Here is a 23,081-nt window from a genome sequence, read left to right on the forward strand (position 1 = left end):
TCCTATTGATTGATACACGTATTGATTCAGTGGGTGGCGATCGTGTCCTCAATCCACTTCATGTAGTACGAGGTGCGGGTGTAGACGTCCGGAAAGCCCTCCAGGGCACAGCCCGATCCGAAGGAGGTGACCCCCACCAGAATCCAGGGTCCGTCGCGGCTCAAGCGGCACTGCAGCGGTCCGCCGGAGTCGCCCACGCAGGTGCCGCCCTCTCCGTTCAGCTTGCCGGCGCACAGGTGACCACCGTGGATGTTGACGAAGCTGCCGTAGGCATCCCTGCACCTGCACAGAGGTAATAGGAAAATTTAGTCCAATTTGAAGAGTACACTGCTGCATGAAGTCACTCACCTGCCATTCTGGTGCAGCGGCACCTGGGTTTTCAGCAGCTGATTGGAGAGATCACCACTGATGTTCGCCTTACCCCAGCCCGTGGCCACGCAGTCCACAAAGGCCATCTCCTTCGGCTCATCGCTGGCTTTCAGGTGCTTCTGCTCAGCAGAATCATCCGACTCCCGGCGAGGACCCAGCTTCATCAGCTTATCGTTGCGTCTCCGCGAGCGTTTGTGGCTGCGCGGGGAGCGTTGCGCCAGCGCCTGGCGCATCCTGCTGAGGATTTTCATGTTCATCAGCTCCTTCATGCTGGGTGCCGTGACGTTTCGATAGCGCCGGCGACTCTGGACGCTGCGCAGGAAGTTGTCGATCTTTTCGGGCACATCCTCTAGCTCCAGCTGCTGTATGAGCACATCCTCATCGGCCGATGAACCTGGAGGCACTGCCTCCGACTGCGCCTGATCCGACGATTCGGCGAGGAGGAAGGGGAGGCAGATGCGCCGGATATTGGAGGCCCTGGTGAGATCGGCAGGCTTTGAAAGCTTCATCAGCACCACGTCGTGCCTGAAGTTGTGGTAGCGGTGGTGCATCACGATCTTCTCGACGGGAATTCGCTGCTCGTTGCCCGACTCCACATCGCGATCGTGCTCGCCCAAAACCACCGTCCACAGCGGTGGAATGGGCAGGTTGAAGAGATCGCTGCGTAAGGCATTTCAGATATTAAAATCCGGTGTATGGGGTTTCTCTTCATTCGACTTACTTGTGAACACAGTGGGCGGCGGAGAGGATCCAGTGCTGGTGGATCAGCACCGCACCGCACCAGTGGCCCAGGAATCCGAGCGAGGGATGCAGCAGCTCCAGGGAGGCCTGCCAGGGGAACTGGCCCTCACTCGTGGCAGCTCCGGAAATAATCCGTGGTCCTCTACGCGCCGGACGACAGCCGCAGTCTGCGATAAAATTAGAATAATGTTGCAAGTAAGATTTAAACAAATCATTAAATATTTAATAACAATTGGTCGCGTTACAGTTAATTTACGGGTTATTTGGATCGTTGTAGTACAATACTGAAGCACTTGATTAATTGTTTCATCACCTTTCAAAGTAATGGCTTAGTTACGATGTGTTGAAATGCGAATGGAGATCGATCAATCTAGTCTACGCTTTTAGCTTCGCTTATTAGCATACCTTTTAGATTTAAGACTCATTTGTATAAAATCATGGAAAAATATGCGTAATGTAAGGTTATCGACTTTGGTTATGGGACTAATATTATAACTTAATTCGGTGAAAAGTGATCAAGTTATGTACAATTTGATTATAGAATGAATTTCACTGAATGTAACGTAATCCTCTTGTTAATAGTTGGATCTTTGGTAATTTAGATTGATTAGTAGACTTCAAACTATGCCTAATCCATTGAAATCCATTGGAACTATTCCATTAGTGGTAGCCCTCTATCGTTTTGTACCCACCCGTTTCGAACTGCCTGGAAGAGGGCAGCAGCAGGAGGAGGCACAGCCAGCTCAAGGTCGTGGTATTCGTCAGCGGAATCTGCCAGTGGCATTGCGAGTGTGGCCGCGACTGTGATTGCGACTGTGATTGCGACTGCGACTGCGACTGCGACTGGGATTGTGATTGTGATGGCTTCATCATCTTGGTGGCCGCTCCTCGGGCAGCTGGCGCAGCTCAGCTGCTCATCGCGCGCATGACTGACCCACAGAGGCCGTTTACGGATCGTATCTCTATATAGTATCTGTAAGTCTATCTGTATCTGCAGCTTTGTCCTGCTGCTGATGACCAGATGCTTTTCACTTTCACGCTGCCATTCAAATGGGCGGCCGGTCGAGGGTTTTTCTCTTTCCGGGGCTACTGCCTCGGGGACTTGGCACCGGGGACCGGGAACTGGGAACTGGGATCGGAGGCGGATCCCGTCTCGCGTCTCGCGGCCCAAGCGCTTTTTTCCGGCCTTAAGTATTATAATTTACGAGGTCTCCCAGCCTCGCTGTAACTTTGTTACTTTTCTTTCTACGAGCGCGCTTTAATTAGTCCGCTGGCTGGGCGGCGACGACATGGCGAATTGTGCGCAGAAGCTGGGCTTTCGGTCTTTATCTTTTGGCCAGAAACTCGGGCTCTCCAGTTTCCACTCTCGATTATATAACGACTTTAGATGCTGACTGCGCCTGCGGCTCGACGTAAATAACGGTCACTTCGACTGCTATTCGTTTTCGATTTCGATTTCGTTTAGCGCGCGTGCGCATGCGCGACAACCAGCAAGGTTTGGGTTTGGGTTTTGACGGCTTTTGATTTGGCTTTCTGGCTTTTTGGCTTTGGCGCCAGATGTGCGAGTGCGAATCGCTGGGGACGAGCGCCAAAATGCAACTGTGCTATGCTCGGGTTTGCCAGCAAACATTTACCGTTTCGACGCCAGAGCGGCGCAGACGTCGCCGTCGACTGCGTTGTGGCATGCCCCCGCTCCAGCAGCAGCAGCAGCAACAACAACAGCAGCTACAACAACAACAGCAACGACTACACCAACAGAAGCGGAGCCAACGAAAGTGAAAAGACAGCGGGAGGGGACGGTGGGGGGCAATCAAAAGCCACATAGACGATGATGGCCAGCTGAGATGGCGTTGGGAGAAAAAAGGGTAAGTTGGCCCGGCTCAACCCACGGAAATCATTTACCGTGGAAAGCGGCAATACAAGGGAATAAATTAGGCAGCAAATAGTGATTATTTCGCTTTATCTGAGCACTGAATGCAGCATAATGAATACCCCTGAAGATTTCATAATTTCAAGTTTATTTCCATATTCACCCATGGTTGTGTATCATGTATAATAATGATGAATGCCGAGGAACTTCGTAGTTTTGATATTTATTTCCTGATAAAGCTCGAACTTTTTACTTATTCAATGATTTAACATTGGTTGTATATTTAAAATGTTATACTTTTATATTTGATTAATGCTCGCGTATGTTTAGCAAATTCTTATTATTATTAAATAAAAACGTTGACCAAACACGATAGGTGATAAATATAAATGGACACTTAGTTTATTTAATTAATCACTGTAGACAAACAATTCGGTCAATATCATAAATAATTTTAATCAATAATAGTACAGTACACAAGATAGGGGGCCAAAAACATGCGAAGAAGAACTAAATTAATAAATGCTAGTGTGATTTATGTGTACGCTTATGTTATATAGTTGTATTTTTGCAGTTTTGTTGATCACAATCCCTTGAACGGATAACTAATTGACCCAGTACGAGTATCAAAAACAAAAACAAGTTGCGAGTTGTAAGTGCTGATTGCTTTCGAGCAGGGCATTGTAACTGCCAAGTAAATGTAAAACTGTAGTAATTGCTAAATTAAGTCATACAAGTGGGTCATTACCATAATTATTTATTTATTTCTATTTTCGTTTTAGCATGCCTATAAGGCGATTCTGCTGTGAGAAAAATATTGATGCCTATGAATTCATTTTCGACGTCAGAATAAGCCGCATATACTCGTAAGTACGTTAGATAAGAGAGCGCAACCATTTGATCTCCCATTCGTGACGCTGCCCCAACGATTCCACCAATTATCTAATCTATTTTAAATGCGAACGACTGCAGAGTATATACTATGTTAGGTCGTGCAACATTGGATTGTCTGCGATACCTTCGGACATATGTTACATATAGAACTCGACCGGCCTGATCGATCTGTTTTGCTACCCATTAATTGCCGCCCGAATGCCACTTTGTGTCATTGCCGCATTCGGAGTGCATTTTTTCCCTACTCCCGGCTGGTTATGTGTGCCATTTAAGTGAGTAATTAGCGGTCAGCTATTCAACGCCTGTTTCAATGTAAGATGTCAAGTGATTAGTTTAATTGCGATTAGTATAAAATATGCGCATAATTCCGCTCTGTCTCCAACTGCCGAGAGTGAATGATGTGGCGTGTGGCTGCCCGATCCGGTGGGCAAGTGAGTGTCTGTATGTGAGTGCGATTTACTTTCGTTTTCATTACGCGACGAAGGCAGCAACATCAGCAGCAACAGCAACACCAGCAGCAGCAGCAACAGCAGCAGCAGCAGCAGCAACTACTACGACTCGAATTCCGTGTTGATGCACAAACTCATAAGTCATGTTGCTTGTAGCTGCACCACGGCAACATACACAAAGCCAATGGGGAAGTTGTTAATGCAACACTAGCAACACTGACAGCAACAGCAAAAGCAAAAGCAAAAGCAACTGCAACAGCAACAACAACGACCAAGTGCAACTGAAGGGGAAGTTTGGTTTGTGCAGCCGATTGATCATTTAAGCCAAGGCGCTGCCTGTCAATTTGTTGTGGTGGGCGTTGGCATTTGTTCGGCATTTTCGGTTGTTGTTCAATTAAGAGGCGCCTTTTGACGGCGCTGACTTGTCTTACGAAGCAACAGAAGCAGCAGCTAAACCCGCCGGATAATCAAAATCAAAAACTTGAAGTCCCAAAATCGCTTGCCCAATCGAAGACAATTTGAAGAAAAGTTCCCCTCAGCGCGCTCGCTCGACGACTGTCTGGTGGGAACTTTCCCGCCGTGTTGCGAAAATAATAACAATAATGGCTGTGTGCTTTGGCATTTAATTGAAATCGTAAAGCAGTCGGCAGTCGGCAGTGGCAGAAAAATAAGTTTTTACGCATGCCTCTGAGCCCCGATGCGATGACAATCGGCGGAAGCCTTGCGGGTCGGGTCAAGACGGCAACGCGTTGCAACGCTCGGTACCAATTGGTCAGGCCAGACAAACTACAAACTACAAACTGGGCACGTAGATCAGCTGGAAACCAAGTTGGATTCGCAGTCGTCGGAGTTGAAGTCGGAGTCGGGAGAAATCGAAGATCGGGACCTTGAATGTGCCTGGCGCGGAGGACGCAATTTCTCTCTCTGCTGCATTTGCCGCTTGTTATTCAATTGGCCGTTGCATCATCACTGCGGCAACACACATACGCACACACACGTCCGTGTGTGCCCCTCGAACGGCGGATGCTCTGCGAGGGTTCGAGAAACTCGACCATTAGACAAATGGTAGGCCGGACAACTCAACTGATCAATATCGGGCAGCATTTGCATGCCAGCAGCACCAGCAGCAGCAGCAGCAACTACAATGTCTTAAAGATGCGCGCATCACCTTACCAACAAACAACAACCAACAAGCAACAACAACAACGGGCGCTTTCCACCCGACCGGCGATCAGATGAAAACGAAAGTGCTTCAAGTGGTTGGCCAGCTGTTGCTGTTGCTGCTGCTGCTGTTGCTGTTGCTGCTGCTGCTGATGTTGCTCCTAGCAATGTTGCTGCTGCTGCTCAAATTTATCTACTGCCTCGGCTTGGTTGCTGTGTGTTTCCTGTATCTGCAAGTTTTGTGTTTGCTGGCCTCGTGTAGCTGCTGTTGAAGTTGCTGTGTTGCTGTGTTGCTGTGTTGCATTGCCATTGAAATTGCAGCTTCAATGGCAATGGAATGGCATGCCACACGCTTGCCACATGCATTTGCAAACTGTTTTGCATGGCTTTAGTCAAACAAAGAGACGCTGCAGACAGGCAATTTGACTTTGCCTATGCCCATATAATTAATTATTTTATCGTTATTTCCTCTCGAGTTGAGTAACTGCCAGAGGTTACAAGCATCGACGTCTATATCAGCCATTTTCCCTGCGTTCGCGTAACAAACTCTTGACAGCACAGCAGCTGAAGCAAAGGCAAAAGTAGAAGCAGAAGAAGCACAAGCTCAAGGGTAATTAGTTTGACAAACTCTGAAAGCAAATGTTGCTGTTTCGGAGTCTGTCTAGGGTTAATGTACTTGTCATGCGGGTCTCACTTCGGCCACCCAACTGGAACCCAAAGTTCTCGTCTGATTTTTGCCGAATTTCGAGTCAAGCTAGTTGAGTTTTCACTTAAATTATATGTACATGTTGGCTGTAGGTGTTGTAATATTTGTTTTTACTTTTCAAATATGCACTTAATACTTTTTGGCTAATTGCCATGCTTATGGGGTTATTATAGGGTATACTTTGTGATTTTAAGTGCAGCTTCAGCGCAAAACGTAGGCATGGGTTTTTAAACTATAAAATAACAATACATAACTGAACTGTATTACTACATTAAGCAAAAAAGTCGTTGGGCAAAACTCCTCAGAGGCAAACTCAATTTATAAATAAGCGAATGCAGGAAACTAATGAAAGTTAATTAAAGAGTTATTTTTAAACGTTAGAGTAGGCATTTTAATTAGGTACATTTTTTCAGGTTCATTTTGGTGGAAGCCATAATTTAGTTTTACACAAGGTAATCAATTTTGCCTGCTGGAGACGGCGTCTTGCTATCGTACCAATAAAAATTGGACATTTATCCTCTAAGCCAGAGTATTTGCCTTTCGTCAAGAGGAGACATGGTTTTACGAGCTGGTGTTGGCCGTGTTTGCGCGTGTTTGATTGCAGGCAACTTAAACAATTAGTGGGCTGTTAGTGCAATAAATTTGAATTAACGTGCATCTGTACAAGGCAGGCTTGCAGTCGAGGCAAATCGTGCGGAGCTTGCACCGCGAAATTCCGAACACCGAACACCGAATGCCGTCCGATCAACAGGTGTGGGAAGCCCCATAAAAACATAATCACAGATGAGCTCCCATTTGGCTAACCAGCTAACCAGCTTTCCTCTCTTTTCGCCAGTCGCAGACAATGGGACTGCGACTGGATCGAAGTGAGCTGACTTTCCACATCTGGGCTAACAAGATTGCAGCAGTGGCTAAGGGCCCATTGTGTAGGGGTTTTGGCGCGGCTTTTTGGCCATTCCGATCGGCGGGAGTGCTTTCCATCCAACAGGCCACACAAGATGCCAAGATGTGGATATGTGGAGATGTTGAGATGCCGCCTAATAGCGTCTCTTCTCACCTGCAGCGGCAGTCGCACTGGAAGCTGTTTCTTTTTATTAATAGCAATTAGTTGGATGGCGAAAAAAACAAACTCGTACAAGTGTATGTGTACTGCCTGGAAGTGGCGGTCTCTTGTTTGTTTTCGGTTTACCTGCTGCATTTTTGTTGTACTTTTTGATTTGGTGTATCCGCGTTTTTCCTCGCTTTTCTTCTAGCGGTTGTTTTATGTGGCGCAAAATTTGCGGTTTCCACAATTCCATGTGGCGCTGATGCGAAATCGCTGCAAATGAACCGCCACTCGACTCCGCTGTGTGAGCGGAGATATATGCTTGTCAAGTCGAAAATTATTCGTACCGGCATTCGGACGGCTTGAACTCGATTGAACTCGATTGAACCCATTGCGAATTGCGAGTACGAATCGGCGACTCCCCCAGGTGGTTGTCGAATATCAAGGTGAGTTGATATTAAATGCGAAAATTATGTCATGCTGGTCCGAGATGGCGCACTGCAGATGGCACAGTCAGATAAAGCCAATTATCCATCGCACAAACAAGTAAAACGGGCAAAGAAAAGCAATAACAGTGAGGCTGCACAATTACTAATTGCATTTTAGATTGAGGCCTGTCAAAAGCCAAGGCAATTGCAGCAAATTTGATTTTCAAATGAGCCTGCAATCAGTGGATCAGCCGCCGCTCGATGACAACCCACTTACGCGGGGGTCTGATAAGAGAACCCCCTCCTGCTTATCAGTCCAGTCGGCGAAGGAACCCCTACGGCCAGCAATTGCTCTTATCTGGCAAACATTTCGTTGTTTCGCTGCTTCGTTGAAAGTGACGCAGTCTCAGATACAAATGCGGCAATTGCCCAGCCCTGCTGTCTAAAAAAAAGCAACCAGAGAAAGACGGCCGCAGTTTTTGTTTACCCAAAATTCTTTGGCAATGCTTGGCCAGGCCATGTCATAACCTTAGCCTAGACCTCACACATCACACATCACCCAGTCAACCAGTCACCCAGTCACCCAATCCCCTAATCACCCACTCAGCCACATATCCCTGCCCCCCGAAAAAGGACACCCACTCAGTGGCAGGCGAGGTCGTCGGATATATAAATTACCATAGTCAAGTGGAGCGCTCTGGTTTGGCCTGCCGCTTCCAACATTTTTGGCCCAGAAGTCGAGACCCACAGCTGAATGCTGACTGCTGACTGCTACTGCTGGCTTTTTCATGGCTTCCGTCGCCACAGTCGCTGCCAAAATCAATGAAATTTTCAGCTTCCGCTGTCACTGCGCCCGTCCCGCCCGACATTCGAGCCAAGTGGGCATTGTAAAATTGGGCCGGCGAGGCAATAATTGTTATTATACCATCCGTTTGTCTGGTATTTATTTTGCATATGTGCTTGCATACGGGTATTGGCAAAATTTTAGGCAAAATTTTAGGAAAAATCAAATTTTAGGCAAAAGGACTTGTCATTACTCTGAACTGTTTGCTGCAATGTTTACATATGCCAAATATTGCCCCGAATTCCTTTGGTAACAATATTTTTCAAGTCCTTTTAAGGCTCTGAATTTCACAGACAGTATGGCAATCATAATGAAGCATTATGGGAGATACACCTAATTGCACAATTTGCATTCATATTTTTCAGAAACGTTCCCTCCTGATAAACTATGTCAAGGAAATTCGATTCATTGTTGATATTAATTACTACAAAAATAGTTTTAAAAGCTTTCCTTTCATTAAATAAGCTATTTGGTAAAAAAAATAAAGTAATTTTCCGGGTAAATGTTTATGCAGTCCGTGAATCAATAAGAAATTCCAAATCAAAATATATAAACTCTTTATAGTTATATTTCGGCATTGGTTTATTCACGAATGATTATTTATAGCCTTGTTTCTATGGCAATGATTCGGTATTTAAATAGCTTCTCAAACATAAGATAGTCCCTGCTGATATCTTCTGCACTATCTTAGCGAATTGTCAAGAACATGTCTCATCAGCTGACTGGGAGATAGTAGATAGTGTTTAATGTTTACATTTGCCAACGATAGCCACCAAAATCATTCTTTTTATAGAGCATTGCCGGCGCAATGAGGCCCAATTTCTAATCCCTCGTGTATTTAGTATTTTGTTTGCACTGCTTCCTGGGTGTAGGCAAAAAAGAATTCCGAATTCCTTTGGAAGGTCAGCTGGGCCAAAAAAGTGGGCCTAGTGGCAGTGGCGGTGGACAGGCTTTTTGGCGAGTCAAATTAAAATTCAGTTTATGTGGTCGGAAGAGTGGAAAGCTCAGGGCGTTATGTAAGCCTTTGTTTTGTGGGTGGGAAATGTAATAATTCGGAAATGACCCTCAAAGCAGGTGGAAATAATTGCGCAAGCGTTTCCAAGCGTTTCCCCCCAGCCGGCGGTAAATTGAATTTGGACCGCCTGAAAGAAAATCTGCAACTGCAGCGAAAATCTCGGGTCATCAATTCGCTATTCGGCATGCTGCAAGGATGCGAAGGATCTGGGTCTGGGCATTCGCAGTGCTGCGACTAAACTACACGAGACACATTCCGTTTGGCAAAACATAAATCTGGCAGCCAACACACACAAGTGTGCCCTCCCAAACCCAAAGAAACCCCCTTTGGTTTCCCCCCCAAAAAACAAACACACAAACAGCGAAATGAGAGAACAAACAAATAGTCAGAGATGCGATTGCGACTACGGACACAGATACTGGTGCAGATGCGGATACAGCTACAGCTTCAGCTACAGATACGGATACGGATCCAGATACTCCTGCTGCAATCGCATGCAGAATTGCTGAAAACATTGGAGGACATGTGTAATTTCTCACGTGCAACTGCGGGGTCTCCTTCTTTGTTGATTCCCATCCCGCCACTTTACCGCTTTTTCACACAATTGGGGGAGAAACGCGCGGGCGGATGGACGCCCAGCTGAAGACAAACAAAATGCCAAATGAAACAAACAATAAAAATGTTTGTATGTACGTAGCAGCAGCAGTAGCGGCAGCAGCAGCAGTGAGCATAAAAGCAAAGTGCTTAAAAAATAATAGTAAATTACACAGACAAGCACCGGCTGCCCGGCCACGACACGCCCCCTTTTTGCCACACAGCCATGCATGACAAGCTTGCGTTATTTTTGGGGCAAGCTGATTTAATCCCGGGCTGCAGGAGCAGCACAAGCAGCAAGGACGAGGTAGGACCTCCGGCCCAGACGGCACTTGGATGAGGGGCGTTGAAGGGTTAACGCTTTGCTCACCTGTCCTGGCCCCAAACGCCGCAATTTGCAACGCCCCACCTGGTGAAGTCGGTGGGCGGGGAGGACCTCTGGCTGGGAGATGGAAATTAGGAGGGGTCAACGGAATGCCCTAATGTTTTTTCGGCTGCTCGCCTTTCGCGGCGCATTTAAATTCAAAGGGAATTCCACTTTCGGCGGATTATATGCAATTTCCTCCACCGAAACACGCAAATTGTTTTACTCGCCATTCGCGATATGAGAATTCATGGCACACGGCTCAAGTGTTCCGCTTCTGATTATGCCAAATGAGATGATTCCGTCGAAGTGGCAGTGAGTGCTGCTGCAATAGAGGTAAATGCAATTTGGCTTAAGTTGCCCATGATGGCACACGAGATTTGCATTCGGTTTCAGCCAGCTCTATTATTTCGAAAGTACTGCTGCGCGTGTGCTTGATTTTTTACCTAGCTTATCTCAGTGGCATCAGTTTGCACAGGGCGCAAATGGAGTTTTATATATGAATCATAAACTTTGCGCTGCTCCAAGATAAATGATTTATTTTCTTCAATTTTTTTGTTGTTTTCATAGAGTCCAGAGCCGGAGACTCATCCTCGGCTGGGATACAAATGTTTTCATTAAATTCGGTTTTCGGTTTGTTCGGTGGTTTCTTTTGTGACCCGCTTTGTTCTCGACCGCCATTGTGGGTCCATTGCTGCTGCTAGCTGCTAGCTGCTGCTTGCTGCCTGCCACAAATCCACCATCCACCATCCACCACCCACTTTTGTTGCCAAGCTGGAACACTAAACAATACAGCAAAATTACTTAATTTCATGTTGGTCTAATCAAGTTGCCATTGCCATTGCCGAGCAGGTAAGCGCCGAGTGTGTGGCTGGCACGGAACGTCCTCCGCACAAAGGTGGCCAGCGGGAGCAGGAGCAGCAGCCCCATCAGCGGGGGAGGAGGGGGAGAAGGGTCCTGGGTGGCAGCCCCGCTGTACTGCCTTTACCGTGCACCTTTAATGATACTACACTTCAAGGATTTTCTAATTACCATTCAAAATGGCATGCATTGCTCAAATTTTAGTTTACGTCTTTTACTACTGCTACTAAAAGAAATAATCTTTTCTGTTGATTTGCAAGCGTTTTCACAGAATTTGTACAATTTTATAATGCTAGCACAGGCATTGGATTTATTAATACCCACTTTAACCCTCTGCAATAAATTCAAATTCATATATCCTTTTGCTGTAGTTTTTGTCTGTTGCTTGACTGGGTTTCGGGAGCAACTACACACTTTTCCCAGTGTACTTCGTCCGCTCGTGTGTGAGCCACAACGGAACGTTTAGTGGTCCCACTTATGCGGCGGAGCAAAATGAAGGGAAGCGGCGATGCAGACGTGGATGGAAGCGAAAAACCAAAAAAAAACAACATGAAATAGGTGGACAGCTAAACGCTGTGAAATGGGGCCAAACGCTAGAAGGCATTCAAGATTTTAGTGGGTCTTTGGGCAGGCTCATGTTAATTTCAAACTGTGTCAATGTCGGCTTCCGTTTCCTGCAAACACATACACACAGAGGACGTAGCCCTTGGCCACTTGAGATGCAAACAGGTAAAAAGGCCACAAATTTAAACATTTGCCTACTCCAACACGCACCGTCGCTCCCACACACACCCACACACACACTTACAAAAGGAAAGCAAGGTGGCCGGAACGAAACATTGGTAAAACGGTCATCTGCAATAAGCATCTGCTGCTGCTGCTGCTGCTACTGCTGCTGGAACAGCGTGAAAGTGGAACAGGCAGAGGCTGCAGGACACCCGCTGGGTGAGGAGCACAGGATGTGGGCCAAAAAGGCACGGGGAGCCTGCTCCTGAGGCGCCTGATAAATTGGTAGCGACATTTCAGCCGAAACTTGACAATTAACAGCTGAAATACATGAGCTGTATATGTCTGCTTTGTGTAATTAAAAGCCAAGCAGACAGCCTGGAAATTGCTTGGCTTAAATGCTTCCATTTTTTTTTGCTCCTGCTCTAGCCACTTTTGTCGGCTGGTGGTCCACTCTTGGCCAAGATTGAATGCGCCACCAGAAATTATGCCGCCAAGTGAGCCTCTTATTGCTGCTACTGCTACTGCCACTGCTGCTCTTGCAGCAGCTGTTTTGGTTGCCTTCTTCGTTGGGCCAAATTAACTTTAGCCAAGTTGAGCCCACAGCCAGCCTATGTGTGTGTGTGTTCGTATTGCCTTCCTTTAAGGGAGTGCATGCCTGTGTGAGTGCTTCAGTTTATTGTGTGTGTGTCAAGGCTATGCTAAAAATTTGTCCAGAACATTTGCACATTTTGATTTGTTATGTTGTGGTGCACTGCAAACAAAGTCCACGTATTTGGTGGATGTTTTATTGAGTCTGATTAACATTGTCTACAATGTGCTCTTAGGTAAAGGCGAAACTTTATTTCTTAAAAATCCTTTGCGTCTGTAAAGAGTGTATTATGTTGTTTTAAGTTGGATTACTCTTTACTGCAAACTTTCGAAATTTGATTAGTAAATTGGCTAAATAAGTTTACCAATGGGTTGCCTACTTTTCGGTTAATAACGAAATAAGTACTACTGTCTGTGAAATTGAAATGAATCATGAGAAAATTCACCTATTCCAAACATTTGAGTAATCCTTGTTTTTGTGTAGCTTAAACTTTGATTCTTCGACGGAACCAAGTTTTGCGATAAAAGTGAAAAGCCTCAAAAACAGTTCCCATTTTGGACAGTAACCCAGTAAGCGAGAACACATTCCTCAGTATGTTTTTGGCCACCCGAGGCCCAACATTGTATGCGAGTGCCGCCCCGATAAGACGTGCCATTTAATTACCAAAATATAAAGTGCATTCCGGCTACCAGAGCGCCCAGCATGGAGTTTTCTGCGAGTGTCAAATCCCAAAACAAACCCACGACCAAATATGCCGCATGCTGATGACGACGACGACGGCTATGGCGATGGCGATGGCGATGCCGATGTTCGGCTCGTAACAGTGCACGTGGTGGCCAAAAAGCACGCTACATGCACATCTACACATGCACACACTAACTCACACACATACACAGAGACACTCGTGTCGGGTGCAGCACTCACTCACACCATGACGAGCGCAGAGGCGTCGGCAGAGTCGATAAGATAAAGCCCCTGCGATGACATAGAGCACCCAGAGCGCCCGAGTTCTGCCGACGCCGGCAGAGGTGCCGGCGCAGACGGGTAGCGCATATAAAAGCCGCTGGCTCGATGGCAACGAGCATCACAAGACGGCCAACCGCGCTGCCGAGCAGACGAGTCCAGTTCGAGAGGGTTCCAAAATCCAGTCGGAAAGTGTAGTTCAGCACTCAGTTCAGAAGTTCAGAACGGTAAAGTTAACGTGTATCTCTGTGCCTGTGTACCTGTGCACCTGTGCACCTGTGTTCCTGCTGAGAGTTTCCGCTACAAGAATAATAATGCCGCAACATTTTTCGAAAGAGCCCATTTCCAAAACCGACAAAAGAACAAGCCAAAAGTAACGAGCCCAAGTGGGTGGCTCAAAGAGCTGCGAGGCTCAACAGGAACCAGAGCCCCAGTTTTCCTTGAGTGGGCAGATAGTTTGTGAAAGAAAGCTGGCGGTGGGGTGGGGGTGTTTGTAGGGTTGCTGGAAGTACTTTTACAAAAACACAACCCACCTCTCGACAATTTAACAACTGAAAGAATATTCTTACTTCGCCCCAGCTTGGTCAGGGCCATAATGAATTCATTGAAAGCGTGGCCAAAGTTTCACTCTGGCCCAGCCAAGGAGAAGAGAGCGCTGCCGCTACAAGGATCCTCGTCCTGTCAGTCAGCCTGTGTCTGTTTTTCGGCCCTGTTGTTTGGCCAGGCATGCGTCGGTGGCCTTAGGCCGCGCATTGTGAGCTCCTTGGCTCCACAGCTCCACGGCTCCTCGGTGGCTGCAAATTAAATGTAAATTAATGCAAATTACACGAAATTACTGCCAGCCGGACAATGCAACAAAAGGCAAATAGTGGACTTGGACTGCGGCGGACAGCGGACAACGGACAATTCCCGGAGCTGCATCAGCAGATAAAGAGCAAACGACGACGCCACTTGCATTGTCTATTATTTTAAATTGGCTGCGCAAATTTACGGCAGCGCAAAAGTAATTAGCGACGGTTGAAAACTGTGCCATCGTGCCATCGTGCCATCGTGCAACTCGAATTGAGAATGAAGATGGGTGAGAATTGGAAAAGCGATTGGGTCATTTGGTTATCTGGTCATCGGGGGGATTAAGCTGCTGCTGGGATCAGCAATCCGAGTTGTGGATTCTCTGCTAATGACAGGCCAAGTATGTCCAACAGTTTCACTGACAAATTTGCATGCTGATGCAAACAAAACAATTACAATTTGTCCACAAAATCGATCAATCGCCTGTCTGTCGGTCTGTCGGATTGTAGCATACTTTTCAGCACTGTCTCTCATTTGTTGGCTATCCATGAAAGACTGCAATTTTTTCCCACATTTTATTCTCTAATAATTTATGAGTATCCTGCCTTTCCTCGTCCCGCTGGGAATTCAGATTTTGCATAGTAAACACATTGCAGACCAATTCAAAAAACCAGAACCAGTTTATGCAAATCAAATTGTGTTGATAAACGAGCGGTAGGGTGTTCTCTAATTTGATTGCCCAATAAATTGCTGTATCGAATCAGAGCATTTCGCATCTCGCGCGCCGGCACTAAAATTGCAATTAAAGCATTGATGTCTTCGTATTGAAATTTATAACTTCGCAGATGGCTATTTATTGCCGGAGAGGAGATATAAGGCTCGGGAATTCCGCCATATTTCCATTATTAGAAACTCGTTGCGCTGCATGGCCCCAAAAATGAAAGCGAAACTCAAACAGAACCCAATTAACGAGCTTTTGGCGGTGATGTTGGTTAATGTGGTTGCCTCGTGCCACAAAAGCCGACGCAGTTTTGTGGCAAACAGCGCGTGGCTTTTATGCATTGGCGCATGAGTATTGGTAATTAATGTGAGGGCGGCGGCACAAATGACCACGCCACAGCGCCAAACAAACTGTCGCGCCACACGGCGTATGCGTAATGTGCTCGTCGCCCTACAAAGCTGAACGCAGCGGAAAACTGAGAAACAAATGGCATCGATGAATTCAATTTGCGCGGATATTTAATTATTGAATGCGAGTACAAATAATCCGCACATCAGGCTATTAAAAGGCTTTAAATTTCCACGGCCATCTCCCGTAGCCATTTCAAGAGTGCTATTGAAATGAGATTTCGCTGCATTTCCCTGCAGGTTTGCAGATTATCCAGGGGCTTTAATCCGGTATCAACGTGGCCTAGCACAAACTGACCATTTATATAAATATTTATATATTTTAATTAATATTATTATTTTATTTTTCATGTATGATTCTTTATTTCCCATGAATAACTTTCTCTTCAAACTATATCTTTATAATAGAAAAAAGAAATTTGCTAGGAGAGAATGTACCATATAAATCAACTCAATATTGTGCTTATTTTGGGATTAATATTAATAGCTTCGAATGTACGAAAATGTGTTTCATTTGTCTTAAACGACGAACAAATTTCACAAGTGGTCTCTTATTGATTTACATTTTCCCGTATAAAAACATTAATTTCCTTATGCCCCTGGCAACGTGATTGTATTTCAGCTGAAAAGCACTTGCCATTCCCTTCTGGAAAGAAACTCACGCAACTGCAATTGCCATTGGAGATGGAGATGGAAAGGGCGCCTAATTGAATTTTACACTTTTTGTGTACTTTTAGCCAGTTGAGATGTGGATTACTTTTTCAGCATTCATTTGTATTTCAACCAACACTTTACCACCAACACTCCAATTTCACCTGATGTTAATTGAGGCGCACGTGGGGAATTAATGAACTGTGTCAGTCTGATTTTTACGCGCAAATGTGTGTGCATTAAATGCTAAATGAAGTTGACATCGGCTGCCACCTTGTTTGCGGCCATCGTTTATTTATTAATTAAACAAGCGATTTGCCCTATTACAAAAATTGTCAAAATTAACCTTTATGACAGCGAAATTTGTGAATTTAATTAACATTACCGAAGTCAGCTTTGCACAAGATTAATCGCTCTAACGGAAAATGGAAGGTCAGCTTATTAGCTTTTGGCTTATTGCAAAATGCAGCATTTTAAATTCAGGGCCAACTTACTTTTTGAATTATGTTTATAGTTGTACTACACCTATGGCGTAATTTTAAATAATGTAGATCATATTGTTGATATTATTCCGTTTTCCATAATTTCTAATTGAACACTGAGTGGCTTTAATCCACTTTTAAGCCAGCACTCACCTGCGCTTCAGATGCCCGAAGGCAATAAAAGCAATATTGATATTTCTTCTAGTGGAATAACAATTTGGGCTCCACCGTTTCCTGAAACTTTTTAACCTTGACTACTTACAAAGGCCAACCATTTCGCCGTAATAAAATCATAATATTATCGTTAGTAAAAGTCAAATTTACGCGCACTTGACCGAAAGCCTTTACGCCGCTTCTGGATCGGATGTCTTATTTGAATTTGCCGCTCAGGAGCTTATCCAATTGGCGACTCGGAGATATTCCATTTAATTCCATTTCCGAGACAAACTGCATTTTGCCAAACGGAAGTGGTCCGCTTTTAGCCATCAGCTATCAGGCTGAAGGCAGCAGGCATCAGCCGTTGGCCATCGACGCTGTCTTGGCCATCTCGGCATCCTCGTTCCGTTGTCATGTTCATTGCATTCCACTTTCCACTTGACATCCTCGCTGCAATTTCCCTCTGTTGTGGAATTATGCTTTGGCTACCTTGGCGGCTCCAAGCTGAGCGAAACAAACGCCAGTTTCTGGGGGTCCCCGAAATGAACTAAGGCAAATATTTGCGGGGCTTGTGCGATGAGTTAAGCCTTTTTCAAACAATGTTAGTGAACATGGGCGAAAAGGCTTGTTTTGCCTTTAAAATCCCCTAAAGCGATGCATTTAAATATATCTACGGAAAATTGTATTTATTTCGACGTGCCTTTTCAAGTAAAGCACTCTAAGCTAGATTTAAAGTGCCACGAGACTTGCGACACACCAGCCATAAACGCTGTGAATATGACGGTCTCGTTTAGAGGCAGTTAATGCAAACACGAAGGCTTTCACAGGCTTTCAGCTTTAGCCCGGTCTGGTCTTTTGATGTTTGGGGCCTGTTTGGTGCGTCTGCAGTGGCAAGATACATTCCACAATGCATGCATGCATATATAGTTCTGTCTAATTTAGCACATGGCCCTGCTTTGCAGCTGGCTTCTGATTGAAGGTTAAATGAGCCATGAGCCCCACAAACACACACATAAACACACATAGACACACACTGAAACGCTTGCAAAGGGGGCGGGGCTGGGGGCAGTCTGAGGCAAAGCCGTTGCATTTGTGTCGCTTTTAGCTCGGCACTCGACCCGCCCCTTTTCCCCCAGGATGCATTTGCATTGCGCGCAGCAGCGTTTTCGCTCTTTTCGCATCCTTAGACAGTCCTGTTTTATTTCCTTTGCCCGAATTAGCTGGCATAAACCAAGCCAGTCAACTAGAGCAAACCCAATCCGTTTTCCTGCTGCCTCCGGTTCTATTCTGCTGCTTTTGGTTTTAGTTTTTTTCGTTCTTTTCCTAGACTGTTATTTTTACGATGCAGCACCACCCCTAATTGAGATACAGCTTTAAACTTAAACGCAGCCTTGTTTCCGAATACTCTTCATATGCCATTTTCTTCCATGGACGAAGTCCATTTAATTGTGTTTTTCGTTGTCATTGCAGTTTCCCATTTCCGGTTGCAACTGTGGAGAGCCAATAAAAGCTCAATAAAGAAAACAACCAGCGATAAATCAAACAAAAAAAAAACCAACACAATAATGTCGATCTCCGATTTCCGCAAAAAGAAGCTGCTCTTTCTGTTCAATGTGTTTTTTGGTGAGTATTTATCAGAACCTAGAATGAGCGATGTGAAAAAGGAGTTGCAATCGAAAACCGCACGTGATGTCCATTTTAAGAGGACCATCCTGGGACGGGAAGCTTTGATTAGATGGGAGCCGAGGTGGCAAAATCAGCTTTAGGAAAATAAAGCACGGCCAAGATATTATGAGAATTCCTTTATTCCTGTAATAAAATCGCAGGTGAATGACAGTCATGATCATGACGTTTCGGTTTATACACCACCATATGTGCTGTGCTGTGAAAACAGCGCGTATACGTAATGTGGTGGTTCTCCTGCATCGCGTATACGTAAGTGCTCGAAATCCACTTAAATACGTAGAGCGTATTCCGTTCCATGCTTAATGCACAGAAGTGTTTGCCTGTCAGGGAAGTCAAACAAAACTTGCCAATTTAAAATTGAATTAAACGCAATGCAAATGTCGAAGGAACAACTTTCGAGGAGAGCGCACGAAAGTAGGCAACACTGTGTGTGATAGAGCTTAAGTGCATTTCAATTATGACTAATTCACCGGTGCGGTTCGCTCATCCCTTGATTCCCATCCAAACAATTTTCTCTACTAACTTGGCTCACTGCCCGCCGCCATTCGACGCCAGCTGGTCAGGATATAACAAAAGAGCAGCGCAAAAAGACCGAAAAAAGGTCATAAAACGCAAACGCCAAACACTTGACACTGGCACTGAAGTGGCCGTTTGCACACCGTTGCAAATGATAATGGTACGCCCGCATGGCCAGAAGCCAAATGTAGGGCTTCGTGGAAATGGCACTCAAAGAAATGGTCCCTAAAATAAGCAAAAAAATTAATCTAGCGTGGCTGAAGGGGTTCATTTTAACGTTTTTAGGAATAACTTTGGCGATTAAAAAGGCAGAAGTTTCTTAGGTGTTGAAATCTATAATCTGAGACTCTATAAGCAAACTGAATGGCTTAAACGAAATGAAGCTTTCCCAAATTTAATGAGGGACAGGAATAATTAGTTTTATCGAAATTCATTGGTAAATATGAAAATTGGAAGACAGGCTGCAATATTAGAATTTCTAAGCTATGAAATTAGCATAGTGCGAACAACAAAGATAAACAAGTAATTATATTCTCATTAGAGAATAATGGTGAAAGCAATTTGCATCTGGCTGATGCTTAAATTTAATTAGAAATCTATAAATGCATTTTGCAGCTAAAGAGACTTCATGTTTGAGAAAAGGATTTGCAAGGTTTCTTCTAAAAGTTTTATTCTATTTTTTTTGGGGGGATTCCATAATACAAGGATTCCTTTTCTCTGAGTGTCGTAAGGACACGCCGCGTGGCGGCGGGGTGTCAGTTTTGTTGGGCTGTGCAATTTTGTCGATGTTCGCACTACCGCCGACCGGAACTATGTCGCTGGCTGCCAAAAAAATCCGTACATTGTTCCATTCCTCATTCGCATTCTTTTCGGCTCTTTTTCGCCTGCGCTGTTTGGATCTGGGTTTTGGCCCGTTTTGGTCCGTACTGACCAATGCAAACAATGCGGGACCAACAACATGCAATTTACGCTGACTGCCCCCAAAATAACAACAATGCCGCATAATGCGTGCCGCAACAGATGTGAACCAAAGCGGCGAAATCGACGTTAAGGACTTCGAGCTGGCCATCGAGGTAAGTGGAGCGGAAATGGTGCTAGCAAAAAAGAAAGCAAGCGAAAAATTTGAATATATTTTGAAGAGTGCATGCGAGAAATGCTGGTGCTTGCATATGAACTACTCGTTCATACATCAACAAAAGAGCTGTCCAAATGTTTTTCACTTTTTGTGTTTTAGTCTTTTGCTGTTTTTTGTTGGCCATTTGCATGCACTTTTTTTTTTTTGCCAATATCAAGTGATAACTCAATTTGGAGGGTGCCATGCTGACTGTTATTGTTTCTGCCAATTGCAGCGCGTTTGCCAACTGCGCGGCTGGCAGAAGGACACGCCGAAGAACAAGGAGACCTACGACCTGATGATGGAAATCTGGACTGGCCTGCGCTCCAAGGCCGACAAGGACAACGATGGACAGGTAAGTTCCAATCCTCCTACCTTCCACCTTTCACCATCCACCATTCACCACCCCGCTGAGTTGCAAAGGCAATGCAACTAACTATATGTCAAGTGATTCGGGTTTTTGTGCGGCTCCATTGTCAGTGCCAAAAGTGCTGAAATCCATGGACTGCACTCGATGCCATTGTGGCAGCAACTGACAAGTGTGCAGGACACCCCAGAAACACACACACACACACACATACATATGGGCATATCCTTTGCACAGACAAACGCAAAAAACGGAAGAGAAATTCCGTTCATAAATTTGCCTTTTTATTGGTGCGGAATGCGGAGGGGTAAACAAATTCCCTGCCAGCGGGCGGAAATTGAATTGTGAATTATTTGAGCAACGCATTCCGAATTCCAGCCGGGGACTTGCCGACTTGCCACCAACTTTCTTCTCTCATTACCAGGACCAACTTTCTGTCTCCTAGTCTGCGGGCTGCAGGTTTGCCCATTTTGCAACACAATGGCCATGGCATAATCGCACTATCGCACCATCGCCAGTGCAGCAAATTAAATTATAATCCGGCCCGGCAGAGCGTAGTTCAATATCAACACAAGCGGCGACCAAAACCCGCAACAATGCGATACAAAGCGAACAGAAATTGAAATGTCAGACCGACAAAACCTCGGCTTAATTCTATTGGCGCATTCCAAGGGTTACGGGTTTGCTGGTTTACTGGTCTACTGGTTTACGGGCACTTTGTGCGCAACTAAACTGGATGAAGTCGACTGGAGGTAGTGGAACTTCGAATGCTATGAAGCCACAAAACTTCTGGCCACCGGCCAGGCAACTTGATGGAGTTTTCTGCCAAAATATGCCAAATCCCCAGCTATTGTTGGTCCGCCTTTGTGGCAGTCAGCTTAAGATTTATTGTTCACTTTCCGCAGCAATCCAAGTCGGAGCACGTGCCGTGACACGGCCCCAAATTAGCCGGAAAAGGAGCTGCAGTCGAGATGCGGAGGACGCATCTCTTTTATTCTTGGCGACACAGCACAGAGGGTCAAGGATCTGGGCCAAATTCAGTCGGGCCTAAGTCGGCCATAAACATTGAAATATGCAGTCGGTTCGAATTGCTGTTTAGAGTTCATTTCTGGAGGGGGTGAAGTGCCAATTGGCATAACAAGTGGTCTTGGTCAGACACAACCCTCGCGTTTATTTATGGCCGTATTAAAACATGCCAAAACGTAACGGCTGGCCACAATTAATGGTATGGGCTGCTGGTCCTAGAAACTGGTACTGCTTTCGATTTCGGTTTTGGGTAACGCCGTGGAAGGCGGTCAGCCAAGTTGGTCAAGGCGATGTTGCGGTAATTGCCCGGCCTGTTCGGTATTGGCAGGAAGAAAATGTTAATATCGCATCACTAGATGGCATAAATTACGCCCCCAGAGCAACCATAACGTGTTTTATGGGGAAAGTCCGCCCGGGGCGATACCCACTAATGGTCTTTTCAGCACGGGGCGGGATGCATGCATAAATCTGGGGGTCGTCCAGCAGTGCCTAATCCGCAATCTCGACGCTTCATCCCATTATGGCTCTTCCAGGTCAGCGTGGACGAGTGGTGCAACATGTGGGACGCCTATGCCAAGGATCCCAGCAGCGTGATGGACTGGCAGAATGCCTACATGAACTTCATGTTCGACCTGGAGGACGCTTCGCACGATGGCGGCATCGATGTGACCGAGTTCACGCTGGTCTGCTCCAGCTATGGCCTGGAGAAGACCGAGTGCGAGGAAGCCTTTGGGAAGATGGCTCAGGGGCAGAGCGAGGTCACCCGGGAGCAGTTTGCGGCCTTGTGGAAGGAGTACTTCGCCGCGGAGGATGTGAATGCGCCTGGCAACTACATTTTTGGAAAGACCAGTTTCTAAGACACAGCCAAAGAACTAGAGCTCCGATACGGGACATACTGAACAAATGCAACAAGTGAAATTATTATTAAATTTAATATTACAATTATATCTATTGTCGCGACAGGGGAGGCAGATCTCAACCCTCCCGACTTGATGATCCGTCGTTGTTAGTTGAGTGTTGTTTTCTCTCCAAGAATCTCAAGTTTTGCCCAATTCAATGTTCTAATTTAGTAGCGTAATCTGTCTGCAAACTATTTATATTTTATATACCAATGCTTCGAGTAATGTGCAAGCAGCAGTATCTCTACACATACATATGTATATGCAAAAGTGTACCTTTACGAACTACGACTATATCTAGCTATGATATCAATTACGAGGTAGGATCTCCCGCAGATCCGTATCAATGTGGTGCGTAAATTAAATCAATTAAACTGTCAAATTGTTATGTGTGTGTAGTCGTCGTTTATCGTCTTGCATCTATGGCGTATAAATTTAAATGTAAATGTAAAGTGTTCCAAGAAATTACAATAATAAAATCAAAGTATCTATACAAATCTCGGCTCTCACTTGTTGCTGCCCTTGCATTTTCAACTTCAAGTGGCTTTTAGTGGGTGTGGCTGGTGGGTAAATTTGCCTCGCATTTCAGCATGGTGCGCATCAAGTGCGATACAATCAAAAAATTATGGGTGAAGTGCTTTTAGT

General features: G+C 45.4%; 2 protein-coding genes across 2 annotated transcripts; one reads left to right on the top strand and one right to left on the bottom strand.

Moving 5' to 3' along the window:
• Positions 1–13: 13 nt before the first annotated feature.
• On the bottom strand, positions 14–2,668 carry LOC120452442 (transmembrane protease serine 11C). Its single transcript, XM_039636672.2, has 4 exons — positions 1,803–2,668; positions 1,091–1,277; positions 349–1,029; positions 14–282 (listed from the first exon to the last, which is right to left on the bottom strand). Exons 1-4 carry the CDS (start codon positions 1,981–1,983, stop codon positions 27–29), a joined length of 1,305 nt encoding a protein of 434 aa, XP_039492606.1. The 5' UTR covers positions 1,984–2,668; the 3' UTR covers positions 14–26.
• An 11,078-nt stretch (positions 2,669–13,746) lies between these two features.
• On the top strand, positions 13,747–22,933 carry LOC120452708 (calexcitin-2). The gene is made up of 5 exons (XM_039637068.1): positions 13,747–13,849; positions 18,299–18,451; positions 20,051–20,103; positions 20,380–20,499; positions 22,071–22,933. Exons 2-5 carry the CDS (start codon positions 18,394–18,396, stop codon positions 22,392–22,394), a joined length of 555 nt encoding a protein of 184 aa, XP_039493002.1. The 5' UTR covers positions 13,747–13,849; positions 18,299–18,393; the 3' UTR covers positions 22,395–22,933.
• Positions 22,934–23,081: the final 148 nt, after the last annotated feature.

This window comes from Drosophila santomea, chromosome 3R (assembly GCF_016746245.2).
Source record: "Drosophila santomea strain STO CAGO 1482 chromosome 3R, Prin_Dsan_1.1, whole genome shotgun sequence".
Taxonomy (NCBI): domain Eukaryota; kingdom Metazoa; phylum Arthropoda; class Insecta; order Diptera; family Drosophilidae; genus Drosophila; species Drosophila santomea.

Excerpts from the sequence above, each read along its gene's own strand:
- LOC120452708 (XM_039637068.1), top strand. The coding sequence starts at position 18,394 with ATGTCGATCTCCGATTTCCGCAAAAAGAAGCTGCTCTTTCTGTTCAAT. Across the intron at positions 18,452-20,050 it reads TCTGTTCAATGTGTTTTTTG|ATGTGAACCAAAGCGGCGAA; the intron begins GTGAGTATTTAT and ends GTGCCGCAACAG. Across the intron at positions 20,104-20,379 it reads ACTTCGAGCTGGCCATCGAG|CGCGTTTGCCAACTGCGCGG; the intron begins GTAAGTGGAGCG and ends TGCCAATTGCAG.
- LOC120452442 (XM_039636672.2), bottom strand. The coding sequence starts at position 1,983 with ATGATGAAGCCATCACAATCACAATCCCAGTCGCAGTCGCAGTCGCAG. Across the intron at positions 1,278-1,802 it reads TTCCAGGCAGTTCGAAACGG|ACTGCGGCTGTCGTCCGGCG; the intron begins GTGGGTACAAAA and ends ATTTTATCGCAG. Across the intron at positions 283-348 it reads CCGCTGCACCAGAATGGCAG|GTGCAGGGATGCCTACGGCA; the intron begins GTGAGTGACTTC and ends ACCTCTGTGCAG.